This window comes from Ochotona curzoniae, unplaced genomic scaffold (genome assembly GCF_017591425.1).
Source record: "Ochotona curzoniae isolate NIBS_2020 unplaced genomic scaffold, NIBS_Ocur_1.0 contig_2321, whole genome shotgun sequence".
NCBI lineage: Eukaryota > Metazoa > Chordata > Mammalia > Lagomorpha > Ochotonidae > Ochotona > Ochotona curzoniae.
This window is the reverse complement of record NW_024465421.1, coordinates 18545877-18559791: the sequence shown is the minus strand read 5'-3', so window position 1 is coordinate 18559791 and position 13915 is coordinate 18545877. Positions and strand designations below refer to the sequence as shown.

The following is a 13915-nucleotide window of genomic DNA, read 5'->3' as shown; positions in this document are numbered from 1 at the left end:
AATAGTCTACCATGCCAGACCCAGGTGGGAGACTTTTAAAAACATTTTAGTTTAGTTTTAGTTCCTTTGAAAGGCAGAGAGATACTTGACTTACTTCCCAAATGCTTGAAACAGCCAGTGGTGAACAGGGCGAAAGCCAGAGCCAGGAACTTAGCCCAGGAACCCAAGCCATCTTCCGCTGGCTCCAAAGGTACACATTAGTAGGAAGCTGGGATTGAAAGTGTAGCCAGAATTTGAACCCAGGACGCTCTGATACGGAACAGGAACATCCTAAGCAGTGTCTGAACTGCTGCGCCAAATGCCTGCCCCTGCCTGGGGTTTTTCTAAAAGATTTGTTTCATTTATTTGAACAGCAGTAACTACATGCAGAGAAAGAGAGAGTCAGAGAGAGGTCTTCCATCCACTAGTTTACTCCCTAAATGGCCTCAACCACCAGGACTGGGCTAGACCAAAACAAAGAACAAGGAGCCTTCTCACACATTACAAGCAGAGGCCGATAAAGGCAAAGTACCTGGACCAAGATCCTATAACTAGTGAGTGGTAGACCTTGGACTTCAACCCAAGCAGATTAACTCCAGCCTATCTGTAACCTTTCAACCAGTCTGCCTTCTTGCTATGATGAGGCCTTTTTAAAGACCTGCCTCCCTCTGAGTCCTCCAGGGAAACACTGGGTTCCCCCACACGGCTCTTCTCTGAGGCGGGGGCACAAGTGGTACCCAGGAATGTATGTAGGGCTTCTGCCAGCCCAAGAGCTGTATTTCCATCTGTCTGCTCATCCAGCACACCAGCTGCCAACACAAATGAGGAAATTGTCCCAAGAAGGAATAAGCTGTAATAAAGCTGCAGAGATTTCCTCGTCCTGGTTTTCACTTCGTGTTTTGGATGCTGCGGGTCGGCTACAAGCGATCCAGGCGCTGGCCTGGCAGCTGCCCTGCCACTGAACATTACCATGAACCACTTCCAGGCCATCCTGACTCAGGTCCAGATGCTGCTCTCTTGCCATGGGCAGAAGCAGGTGCGGGCTCTCCTGGACCACCTGCTGGAGGAAGAGCTTCTCTCCAGGGAGTACCACTGTGCCCTGCTCCATGAGCCTGATGGTGAAGCGCTGGCCAGGAAGATCTCCTTGACTCTACTTGAGAAAAGAGACCTGGACGTGGCCCTCTTGGGATGGGCCCAGAGTGGGTGGCAGGCTCCAGCAGCAGAGAGGAGCCCTGAGCTCAAGGATCATGCTGGTAAGTCAGCATCCCTTCTGGGCAGTGGCTTGCTGGAGGCAGTGCAAAAACTTTCCCCTTCTCTCTGAAAGGGAAGTCTGCCAGGTGTCTGGCGGCCCTGACAAAGAGCCGGAGAGGCCCAGAGAAGTCCAGTGCCCGTTGCTGGGTGTGCTGAGGATACTGCATGCTTCCCGTGATGCCAAAAATGACACGGGGGACAAGCAGCTGAACGTCCGCTTGGTTCATTGTGTGAACCCCATGGGTGTACCAGCACTGGGGGTGCACAGATGGATAGGTCAGCCCTGTCGTCAAGGAGCTGGCAGTGTTTTGGGGGGAGATGAGGGTTAAAAAAGAGAGAGAGAGAATAGATGGAGTGCCACAGACAGAAGGGGCTGGACAAGGATCTGAGAACTGTGGGCACTGTGTATGTGGACCTGTGTGCTTGCGTGTGACTGAGTGTATGACAGACAGAAAGCAATAGACAGGGAGGGAGAGACAGACATGGAAACAGAGACAGGGATAGGAGGGCAGGAGAGAGAAGGAGAGGAGAGACCAGCTGGCAAAGAGCGGGAACGAGTGGCTTCTCTCTCAGGAGAACTGAACATGTGCACCTGACATCAGGAAATCCAAGCTGAGTTGTATTCTGTTTCACTCAATTCCTTGACTCATGGCTTCTGCAACATTTGGGTCTTCCCCGGTGACAAAGAGGTTCCACTCCATGGCAATGAACTTTACAAGAGAGTGTCCCTTCTGTTCCTTTCTCAGTGCAAATCAGTGCTTCTCTGAGTCTGTGACTTGGGTCATAGTTTTAGCCCTTCTTGGACCTGTGATTTGGAAACTGAGCTAACAGTTATTCATTTACTGAGCATTTACTCTGTGCACAGCATGGTCTCAGTGCAGGCCAGCTCTTCCTCGCTTAGCTCTCCCCTCAACCCAGAGGCCTTGATGATCTCTGTCTTCAGTTAACAAACCAGGGAAAACCTGCCCAGAGGTGGCACCTTGTCCAGGTGCCCACTGGTGGGAAGTAGTGAAGGCTGGATTTGGAGACACACACACTTGGAAGGGTAGATGGGGTGAATCACCTTCTGAGCTCTGCCTCAGGCTCCGGGAGATGCTGATCTCCAAGCCTTCCCCATCTGGATTTCTATGGGGTTGACTGTGATGGTTCCATTCTAACCCAGGTGAGAATTTATCCCTTGGCTGAATCTTTTGTTCCCTCCCTCCTGGCAGGTACCAAGGGCAAGGGTGTCTGCTTTGACTTCCCAGTGGGTGGCAAGCAGTCGGTGCGATCTTGACTGCAGATGCCCATCTGGCACAGGGTATACTTCCCGAGCCTTTCTGCCTCCTGGCAGCTCTCCGAACCCACACTCCTTCGCACGGCACCACTGCCCCTCTGTCCCCTCTCCCCAAGAGTGTCGGTTCCTGTTGTTTAACTCTGTTTCCTCCCTGGGGATGTAAAATTTTCATTTCTGATCCCATGTGACTCTAGAAAGTGGAACTGAGTGCAGGGTGTGTGGCCTGCAGAGGCTCAGTAGACAGAGCAGGACAAATGGTCTTCTTCCCCTCCCTCCCTCTTGTCCCTGTCCTCCAGGACATCAGACCAAGATGCTTCTGTAGCCTGGGAGACACGCAGCAGCCTTCAGTTGGCAGGAAAGAGCACAGGGAAAGGGAATTGTGTAGTTTTGCAGAAACGATACACTGACCTGGGCTGTAACAAGGCTTATGAGAGGGCTTTAACAAGGTTTACAACAAGGTTTTCGTAACCCTCCTCTCAATTACCCTATAGTGGTCTAGACCCTCCCCTGCTCTAAACACTGCAATGGCCCTCCAGGTCACTCCAAGGAAAGGCTGAATGCAGACACTGGGCCGCCGGCTGTTTACAGTCCAGCCCTCATCACCTCTCTGTTCATCTTCTGTTGCTCTCTGCCTTCCTCATGCATTCCAGCCACCCTGGGGCCTTCACTGTGCCTCAGACACACCTGACACACCTGCTTTGGGGCCTTTGCATGTGCTGCCCCTTCTGCCAGGGGCACTCTTGTGCAGGTGTCCTCACAGCCAACTCCTTAAAGCCCTTCAGCCGTGCTGCAATGTTGCCTCAGCATCAAGACTTATCCTGCTTGTCCCATTTACAACCGTCACTCCTCCTCCACCCGGAGTCCCCTCCCCAGATTGATGCTCTCCCTGGTGTGGAGGCTTTGCTCCTGTGTGTATGGCTTTGCATTGGATTCTCCTGTTGGAAAAGAAGCTCCACACTTTTTGGTCTATTTTTTGGTCATGAAACATCCTGAATGGCTTGCGTACTACCTGAGCACAGAGTAGGTGTACAGAACGCATTTGCTGAATGTCGAATGCATGCCCAGATGATGGAGAGATGGGTAAATAGATGGATAAGCAGGTAGATGGGTGAGTGACTCAGTGGATACCTGATGGACTATTGTTATTACCATCCCTCAAATGTGTAAACTGAGGCACAGAGGAGTCACAGACTGGAGAGGGAGCTTACTGAAATACTTCATACCTGGCCCCCTCTTTTAAAAAAGCTGAGGAGATACTGTAAATCTGTCAAAACTAACCTGGAAATCTTCACCCTGAAACCAGCCTGATGATTCAGAAGGCTTCTTCAGATATTGCAGTGCCTTCGCTGCAGGGCGCAGATTGGGGGAGGCTCAACAGTCAAGGTCCTTGTCCGGAAGGACATCCATGACCTCAGTGTAAAATCAAATGATTAGGCAGTTGCTGGTCCACAGCGAATGACAATAACTGGAGGGACAATCAGAAGCCATGGAAAAGAATGCTAGGATGTGTGGTGATAGCCCAGAAGCTGGGCGACTCTAGACTGGGACCATGCTCTGCTGCCTACAAGTTGTGTGACCTTGGCCACAAATGTGTTCATCTCTAAAACAGGAGTCATGATATACTCAGAAACCTCCTAGGGTTACAGTGAGGATTGAATAAGATGACAGCTGGAAGCCTATCTCCTAAGTAGGTCCTGAATAAACATGAGACAACTCAAAGGAGAATATCAGCAAGGAAAACTGAATGGCAGAAAATACGTGAGGGTCTTGAATTGCTCACAAGGCAGTCATTTTTGACAGTGTTCTTGGGGACCCCTCAGATAATTTCTAGAGACTTAATACCTGTAGAATGCAGCACTGGGTACCTGGGGTTGGACACACAAAATGAATGAGTCAGTGCCCCAGTCTTGGCACACTGAATAAGCACACAGGCTATGCCCTCAGACACATGCCAGCCCTGACTCCTTGTCTCAAGAGGTGTGACCTGGAGCACCTCCCAGGACCCCCATACAGTGAGGTGATCATAGTACTTAGAGTTGCTCTTCTGAGGTTTGAGGATACCAGCAACGTAAGGCACATGCATTCCTGGCAGGAGGAAGCTGATTCTGACTCAGCAACCTCAGGGTTGGTGCTTGATGTGACCACAGCACGGCGTGAGTAGAAGGATGACTGGAGATGTGACGTTTTATCAGTGGAGAAGGAGACAGGGCAGTGCCATTTTTGCCTACTGTCTCAAGACCGTAGGACACTTCTACTGGGGGTCTCCTGTCTTTTCTTTAACTCTGCTTCACCTTTTTTGTTGCTCCATTCTCTATGGGTGATATCTTTGTGTGTGACATTCTAGCTCCACCTAGAATGTCACCTGGCTCATTGGAGCCAGGTCACATGGCCCGCCAGGCTTCCTTTGTCCAATTTCCTTCCTCATTTGGCCTTAGGATATGAGAAACCAGAGCTGAGGCTAATTGCTGAGGGGCGAAGCTGCATCCTCCCACCTTCCCAGCTCTTCCCCCAAAACCATCCCCACTCTCAGGTGGGCCCACCCTCTGGCCTTCTGGAGGAGCTGAACAAGGAGCACTCGCGTCCCTGCAGCTGGAGCTGCTTGCAGTCAGGTGGACCCACAACATTTCAGTGCCAGGAGCCACAGAAGGAGAAGCACCTGCATTCGGAAGTTGGCAACTTCCCCATGGGTTTCCCCAACCAGTCTGCCCCTGCTCACCTTACCCTCAAGCCTGGCACCTGACCCAACTGGGAACATTTCTGTTCGCTGTGGCAGCAGCCTTGAGCAGCTTACCTATGTCCCTACTCTCTACTTGGTTTTCCAGATACCTGACCTCAGACTTACCTGGACTGTCTGCCCATACATGTACTCAGGTTTTTCAGTTTATTGTTTGTGATCCTCCATCTACTTAAACACACTTACTTACTTCATCTGCTTAGCTATGTATCGAATCACAGGGTGTGTGTTAGCAAGAAGCTGGGGGTGAAGCAGAGGAGGACTCAGGGACTCAAATCACACCCTCAAGCTTTGGGGTAGGATTCAGGAACCTCAGTGGTGATGTAACCATTGTGTTAAACGCTGGATCCTGCTAAGAAGTTTTGTAAAAAGTGAACAAAATAGAAGATGGATAAAGATGGAAGGGAGGTGAAAGTGAAACTCGGGTCTCAAAGGATGGCAGAGGTATAAATCAGCAGACCTGGAAAAAGGACCCCTGCCTGAGCCACGGCACCACAGTAGGGCTGGACATGGTCTGTCCAGGGTCACCACCCAAGGGACTGGCAAGTCTGCTAATCTTACTTTGAAGAACAAGCTCTTCCCACCCATCCCTAAATGGCAACTTTAGCTGCTCGTGGCTAATGTTCTGCATCATGCTGTGGAGTACTTCAGAAAGCTCTTAGAAGGATGAAGTGGAAAGACAAATTTGTTTGGGCACAGAAAGTTTTAAACTTTAACACTCTGGAGATCTTTAAGTGGCATCTCAGTAAGGAGAAAAAGCCTTTTACACTGAGGCTGGCATTGTGGCACAGTAAATTAAGCCATCATCTGAGAAACCAGTAGCTTATATGAGCACCAGTTCAAGTTGGCTGCTCCACTTCAGATCCAGCTCCCTGCTAGTGTGCCCAAGAAGCAGCAGAAGATAGCCCAAGTATTTGGACTGCTGTCTTCAGCCTGCCCCAACCCTAGTCGCTGTGGCTATGTGGGGAGTGAACGAGCAGATGAGATTCTCTCTCTCATCAGCTCTGCCTTTCAAACAAATAAAATAAATCTTAAAAAAGAAAAAACCTAGAGTCAGGGAACTACCCCCTCCAGTTCCTTTCCACCTTCACTCAGTTCTAGAGGTTGTGTATTCTCTTGCCGTCTCTCCATCTCCAGTGCACGTGCTGGAATTCAGATGCCACCAGCTCCTGCCTAGGCACAGTAGCCTCTCAAACGTGCACCAGTGTGGAGCGCCTGCCTTCAGCCATACACACAGCCTGACACACCGTATTGGAGGTGTTCCACACTGATTCAAGCCTCACCAAGTACACTTCTGGAAGGATTAAGGGAGGATGTGGAGAGACCAGGTAGCATGCAGGTGAGGCATGGTGACAATGACCAGGCAAGGACATCTCAGGCCTGGCTGTCGGCCCAAGCCCCATCTTGACATGAAGCTGCCGTGGCCATGGGGCTCGAAACCTCAGAGCCACCTGCCTCTAGGAGAATAGGAATGGCCTCAAGCTGGCGCTGTCTCTTCTTTGGCACCTTGTCATGGGAGAGTGAGACAGAATCTCTTTAACAGTTGCTGTTGTGTCTTGTGTCAGCCAAACAGACTGTGTTTCACATTGACTCTGAGACATTCTGTTGGTCTGCATCTCCCCTGGGACTTCTGAAAGCTGTGAGAGCTTCAAAATAATCCCCCAAGGCAAACATCGTCCTCATTTCACACATGAGGTGACCAAGGCCCACAGGTCCCACTAAAGGAGGGCAGAGTCCAAGTTCACACACCTGCCAGCCACAGCCAGCCCTGACTCTCACTCTACCACTCTTTGAGTAAAAATGCATGACCTTGGAAGTCATCATGTCCCAAACTTGAACCACATCAGTAGCACTCACAGTTTTTGCCTGTTCTGCCAACTGTATTAGACTATGATTTACTTACTATTTCCCCCCCAAAACAATTCATATTTTTCACTCATTTTCAAAGGAATCTTTATGTCCCATTTCAAAGAAGAAAAATGTCCCCACCACAGAAGGCAGTCATTGAAGGAAGTCAGAGCAGTGATACTGGATTCTAGTCAGACATCATGGGCTGCAGGAGGCTCTGGGGCCACATGGCTGCTCCCAGTGATATGGGGAGAGGCTGCTTCAAACATGTCGTGGCAGCAACTGAGGCTTTCTCCTTGCTACCGTCAGGAGGACGGACAGAGCCCTAAAGAGACACTAGCTCTATCCCTGTGTGTACGTCAGTATTGGTGTGTCACTCAAACTATCTGGCTACATGTGTACCATAGCTGGGCTAATATTCTTCTGTTTTAGTCCAGCATCTTAGAATGAAGAAGAAATGGTAGGTAGACCATTCATGAAGTTCAGAGCAGTTGGGTATGGGCACTGAATAGGAAAGGGGATGGAGTCTACAAGGGTGCTGTCCCCCACCAGAGGCTCACTGTGTTTGTGGGGCTCTGGGTATGGCCCAGCCTGCAGCCACTGGCAGATCCTGGCAGCTGACATCAGTGTGAATCCATCCCAGTTACCATTTCAGAAAGTTAGCTTCGAAGGCCCGCCAACAGACAACTTGCAGCCTTCTGTGGTCACCCAGTTTGTTCCACAATAAGGAACTGAAATTTAACATCAGAGGGTGGAGAGAATGTAAGGGAGTGTGGGCAAATTAGGGGGTATCCAAACATAAGAAATCTGAGACAAACGGAGTGGGTACCCTGCAAGGAGAGAGTTTTCTGATGGTCCCTCGCTTGCTTCCTTTGCATGTTGAGTGGTGGGCTCCTGGGAAGGTATTGGGAGACAGGCTAGTAATGAAGCTGCCTGCCTCAGAGCTGAGGATCAAAGGCATCCTTGGGGGAGGCTGAGGACACCCAGAGGGGCTGCACACCCTGGGCACCTCGGCCTTGCTGTGCTCCTCACAATGCGCTGCCTGGTTCCACCTGCAGGCTCCTACCGATCAGAGCCTCAAGGTAAACAGCCCCAAGGTAAAAAGGTCGGGTAGATGAAGTTCAAGCTGAGAATGAGCCTTTATTTAGAGTGAGGTCTTGGTTGGTTCTGCCATCCAGATAAACAGAGACACGGCTCTGCATTGGGAGGTGAGGCTTGGGGTGGGGGAGGAAAAGTGTGCACATCCCCCTGGAGCAGGCTCTTGGAAGATATGAAGCGGCTCTTTCTTTCCTTCCACGTGGAGGACTGGATTAAGCCAGGTGCCTGGACCTGAGAGGGCTTTATCAGTGCTGAAGGGTTCTAAAAGTCCCATGTGTTGTTTGCTTTCAGCACTGCTTGCCTGCTTTGCTCCCAGGTCTGGGTAATACTGGGTAAATACAGGAGCCATTCTAGGCTGGAGCCTCTGCCAGTCTCCACCCTATCCCCAGGGAAGCAGGGAAACAGAACTGGAGTCAGCCCACATGTGGCTGAGGGACCCCAAGGCAGCTGGTGAAAAGTAATTGAGAAAGTGGGGGCAGGGGACCCCCAGGCAGCTGGTGAAAAGTAATTGAGAAAGTGGGGGTAGGGTACAGATGGGGAGAGAAGCGCCTGGCACAGACACCTGGCACTTCTCTGATGGCAGCTGTGCTGTTGGCTGAGAGTGGCGTGCTTGAGCAAGTTGTGACCTTTTTGGAGTCTGCGCTTTCCTTGGCTGGGAAATGGATCAAGTGGAAAGTCTTGAGGACGAGGTAGTGGTGAGGAAGTCAGATGTCTAACGCACGTGTGATACCTTGTGGAAACCAAAGACCGGTATTATTGGCATTGTGTGGTCAGAAGGGGGCAGGGCCTTTTTGCCCAAACTCTCCTGAAAGGTGTGAGGTACTCCGAATGCAGAAATGACAAACTTGCCAGCCCTTTTGGATGCAGACACAGGTGACTGAGGGAGATGCCTGAAAAGGAGAGAGAGAGAGAGATCAGAGGCCATCTTGACATGCTTCTACAGTTTCACATGAGGAAATCCAGGCTGGGAAAGAGAAGTGACCTCCTCAAGGTCTTCCGCAGTGGGTGGACAGTGGTCCAAGACCTCAGGAGGGGAAGGGCAGAACTGTGGCCGCCAGCAGGTGTGGTAATGCTAACATGAGGTGAACAAAGCTAAGCTTCCACCCAGGGGAGATCTCCAAGGAGTTTTCTCTTCCTCTGCCAGCTAGGGAGTGGGAAAGGCTCGAAGGTCTCGGCCCATGTTCATGGAGGTGGTTTCCCACAGATTGAGCTGAGCGGGAGTGAAACGGAAGGCTGCACTAGGGTGGGGATGAGCTCACTGCAAGCCAGGGCCTGCAGCTCACTGCTAGTGGCTGGCGTGGGGTCTGGGACGCTCTCTCAGCATCTGGCTGGGCATGGGGAGCCTTGGGAGCGACTCAGGACGCTTCTGAGAAAACACATGGTAGGCGCCACAGGAGAGTCTGGTACTTATTTACTCGGCAGTTTGGTTCAAACACTGCAGTGCAACAGAAAGTGAAAGGGGAAAAGAGCACCACGCAGGGAGGGTGAGAGGTGGAGTGGCCAGAGGACTGACCCCGGAGTCTGCCACAGCCGGAGAGCTGCAGGAGAGAACGGCCGTCAGCAGCACAGCACTGGAAACACAGAGCACAGGAAACAGCGGTAGGTGACCAGGGCCCCCAGGCTTGGAGTCAAGGCTCAAAAACTGTCATTTTCTCACCTGATATCACACAGGAAAGCTGGGAGGAGCGGGGAGAATGTAGAGAAGAGCTTGGCTATTCTGTCCAGAGCCCCATTCCAGATCAAGGGGTAGGGAGGGAGAGAAAGCTGTGCTGAGGGGAGGCAGCAGGAAAAGCCAGGCAGGATTGTCTGCAGAGGCTGGGATCTGGCAACTCCCATGGGAGCGGACACAGGCCTAGGGCTAGACAATAAGGGACGGTCACCTGCATGGGATCCCATAGAGGCTGTGCCTGGACCCTGTGGGGGATGCAGAACCATATGCAGGACCTTGGAGCAGGGTTGCTATTCTTGGAGCCTCAGTTTCCCTGTTGGACCATGCCTCTGCCTAGACTTTGGAGTCCAAGGACTGAGCCCTCCAGCGGGACCTTTAGCCAAGGACCACAAAAATTCTCACTTCTCTTTGGCCCTCTGAGTGTTGGGGTAGGTCTCTTGAGACCAGATCGGATTTTGCCATACATCTTAACCTGGCTCTGGGATCCTGAATCACAACAGCAGCTAAGGAGAGATGCTACAGCACCCTGAGAAGGTGAGGGCAGGTTTTCCTGGGTTCTAGAAAAGTCCCACAGCCTCTCTCTCAGCCCCAGGTGACACTGGAGAAGTGGCACAAGCTGGGGAGCCTTTGGCACTACCCCTCCAGGAACTGCTAACTTTGCAGGAAGTTTTCTGTCTATGCTGTTCTCCCCAACTCTGACTACCCCTTGCCAGTCAGAATTAAGGAAACTGACAAGTGACTCTTTCTGCTCTTGGGCCTGGTGGAAGCAAAGGGGGAGGAGGACCCCCGAGTGTGGGGTTGAGGGGTGTTCAGAGATGAGCTGGGATCCCTGGGGTCTTCCAATTGGGGGTTACCTGGAAGATCATAGAGTGTGCAGGGGCCCAGATCTATTGCCCTTGCTAGAACTAGAGTGAGGCTGGGAACCTGCAGGTTGAACCATCTAGTCCAGGTGATAGCACTACTGTTTTTTATCCGCGCCCCCCCCCCCCCAGTAAAATACACCGAGAGGTACTGAGTGGTATAGCCCTTATCAGATCGCTTACTCTCTGTACATTACAAAGCCTCAGGTGGAAATTGTTGCTTGGTTTTGCAAACCCTAACAAACAGTTGGCTGAGTCAGAAATTGAACACAGCTCTCCCTAGTGCCTGGGAGAGCCATGATGACTTTTACAACGGCAGGGTAGGCAATAAAAGTTCCAAAGAAGATCTATAGATATAAGGCTATCTATGGGAGGGGTGTGGTGGAGCCAGGGAGTTAACACAGTAAGTTCTTGGTCTTGGGTCATCAGGGCAGCGGTCAGAGGCAGGGTTGAAGATTCCTGTCTTGAGTCTCAGACTTGTGTCAGTCACTCTGACAAGTGACTTCCCCTCTCCAAGGTTTATCTGTAACCTGGATAAAATATGGAAACTTTCTCTTTTTTTTTAATAATGCTGCTTTAAAAAAGATTTATTTATTTTTATTACAGTCAGATATACAGAGAGGAGGAGAGACAGAGAGGAAGATCTTCCGTCCTGTGATTCACTCCCCAAGTGGCCACAACAGCCAGAGTTGAGCCCATCCAAAGCCAGGAGCCTCTTCCAGGTCTCCCACATGGGTGCAGGGTCCCAAGGCTTTGGGCCATCCTCAATTGCTTTCCCAGACCCCATGCAGGGAGCTGGATGGGAAGAGGGGCCACTAGAACACAAACTGGTGCCTATATGGGTTCCTTAAGCATGAAAGGTGAGGACCCCAGCCACTAGGCTACCACACTGGACTCCAGAAAATGCATTTTGTAAAATTGAAATATATATGTACAAAAGGTTTCCATAAAAAACTTTATAGGGCCCGGCGTGATGGTGTAATGGCTAAGGTCCTCGCCTTGCACACCCTGGATCCCATATGGGCGCCGGTCCTAATCCCAGCAGCCCCGCTTCCCATCCAGCTCCCTGCCTGTGGCCTGGAAAAGCAATTGAGGATGGCCCAAAGCTTTGGGACCCTGCACCCATGTGGGAGACCTGGAAGAGGCTCCTGGCTTCGGATCGGCATAGCATTGGCCATTGTGCTCACTTGGGGAGTGAATCACAGGACGGAAGATCTTCCCCTCTGTCTCTCCTCCTCTCTGTATATCTGCCTTTCCAATAAAAATAAAATAAATCTTTAAATAAAAACTATAGAAAACACATTTTATGAAAAAAAAACCCATATGGATTTAAAAAATTTTGCACCAAATTAAACATCCTGTAATTCTATTTTCATTTACTTTTTGCCATTCCAAGCATGTTCAAGTGAAGAATTGTGTCATTTAGTCCATTCTTAGTGTATACAGCCATGACCGCTGGCAGTCTCCAGACTGGACTGTCATCCCAGACTGAAGCTCTGTGCGTGTGAAGTTGGAACTGCCTAGTGCTCTGTCCCCTGGCAACCTCTGTTCTGCTCTCTGACTCTGAGGTTCTGGCTCCTCCAGCTGTCTCCTGTCATCGTGCAGTGTGTGGCATTTGTACCTGGTGTTAGAGTCCGGGCCAGAGCTCCCCGCCCGGACATTAGGGTGTGAGCTAGGCAACCCCCAGAAAACGAAAGAGTCTCACTGGTAATGCAAAAAGCAAACAGTTTATTGTGCCAGCATGCTGGGGTCAGATCGTACTTGGGGCACACAGGCCAGCCAAGTGGATCAGACCCCGACTTAACATAAGGCTGGAGATTATATACCCTGTCTTGGCTGTAACATATATCAAAGTCAACTCAAAAGTAACAAATTTAGGTGTAAGCAATCTGTTCCATTCTCACACTCATTATTTATGTTCCCACACTTATTGTTTACATTCCCGCACTTGTTATTTACAGCTCATCCCATCCTGACACCCTTGTCTTTATGGCTCCTCCAGTCTTTTATGACTCCTCCCGACCCTGGCTCCTCTGTCCCTGGGGCCGGGGAACTGTGCCCCTGCCTTCCTGTACCTGGGTTAGATGGCAGATAAAGAAACAAGGGAGACAGATTTATCACTAAAGTGGAGCTTTCCCACAGTTCAGGTGCCTTCTGACCTAGCGAAGTAGTGGCTTCTCACCCAAAAGGGCCTAATATCACCTAACACTAATATTCTTAACATTGTAACATAGTAACATTATACCAATACTCTAACACTGGCCACTTTGTCTTGGCAGGACATCCTCAGGGTTCACTTGTGTTGTAGCCTGTGTTGGAGTGTAATGCTTTGTGTGGCTGAACTAGCCACGTATGGCGGTACCCCATCTTGCTCACCTCTTCACCTGCGTGTGGAGGGACACTTGGGTGGCTTGCAAGTTTTTGTGAATCATGCTGCTATGAACGTTGGTGTGCAAGTATCTGTTTGACTCTCTGTTTTCAGTATTAGAAAGCTTCCTTTTAATGTGCGTGTATTGAAGTTTCTTTGTAAAGTGAGTTTAAGGAAAGTAGTGATGGAAGCTGTACAACAGATGGTAGGCAGAGACGGCCCTAAAATGTGTGAAGGGGGCAGTCTGCATTTTGAGAGCCTCTGGGTTAAGGAGTTCCCGCCCCTAGGAATGCTATGAACTCTGCCTTTTCCACCGCCAGGCCTGGTCTGCTTCCTCCTCCCTGCCTGCCATTGCTGAGAAACTCCACGGCCAGGGATTGGAACCCATCTTGCTACCACTTGGAGCTTTCCTGGTCTGGCATCTCATCTTTCCATGGCTGGTGGGTCCAGTTCCATCGGGGCTGGGCAGCATGAGGACAGTGCAGAGTCCTAAAGGGTTCTGGGACTGCAGCGAGCAAGGCTGAGAGTAACAGGTTGGGGTCACTGATGAGCTGCCCTCTGCATCCCACGGTGCCCAAGTGGTAACTTTCATTTACCTCTCAGGCTTGGGCTGGCAAGGGAGCCATGGAGGTATCCCCGGCACCTCAGAGAACACAGCCTCCTGCTTCCTGCTCCTGCCCTTCATGTGATTGGCTGGCTTGGGTGCCTAAGCCAGTCCCTCCGAGCCCTTCTGCAGAGAAAGACTATCCTGGGCAGACCTCACTGCTGCTTTCCCTTGCCCAGTCACCTTTCCATCCCAGGATGCTGTCTTGGTAGATACTCGGGGCTGGAA

At 50.8% G+C, this 13915-nt stretch overlaps 1 protein-coding gene across 5 annotated transcripts in view; it reads left to right on the top strand.

Moving 5' to 3' along the window:
- Positions 1-907: 907 nt before the first annotated feature.
- The window catches only part of CIITA (class II major histocompatibility complex transactivator), a 38935-nt gene continuing 25927 nt past the window's right edge, over positions 908-13915 (top strand). For 3 of the 5 annotated variants that reach the window (XM_040973339.1, XM_040973338.1, XM_040973342.1), the window contains exon 1: positions 908-1232. In XM_040973339.1, coding sequence (XP_040829273.1) covers positions 950-1232 — 283 coding nt within the window. In that variant the 5' untranslated portion in view covers positions 908-949. Of the gene's footprint in view, positions 1233-7997; positions 8171-9616; positions 9786-13915 lie in introns of those variants that run through there. The other 2 variants (XM_040973340.1, XM_040973341.1) reach the window with 2 other exon arrangements.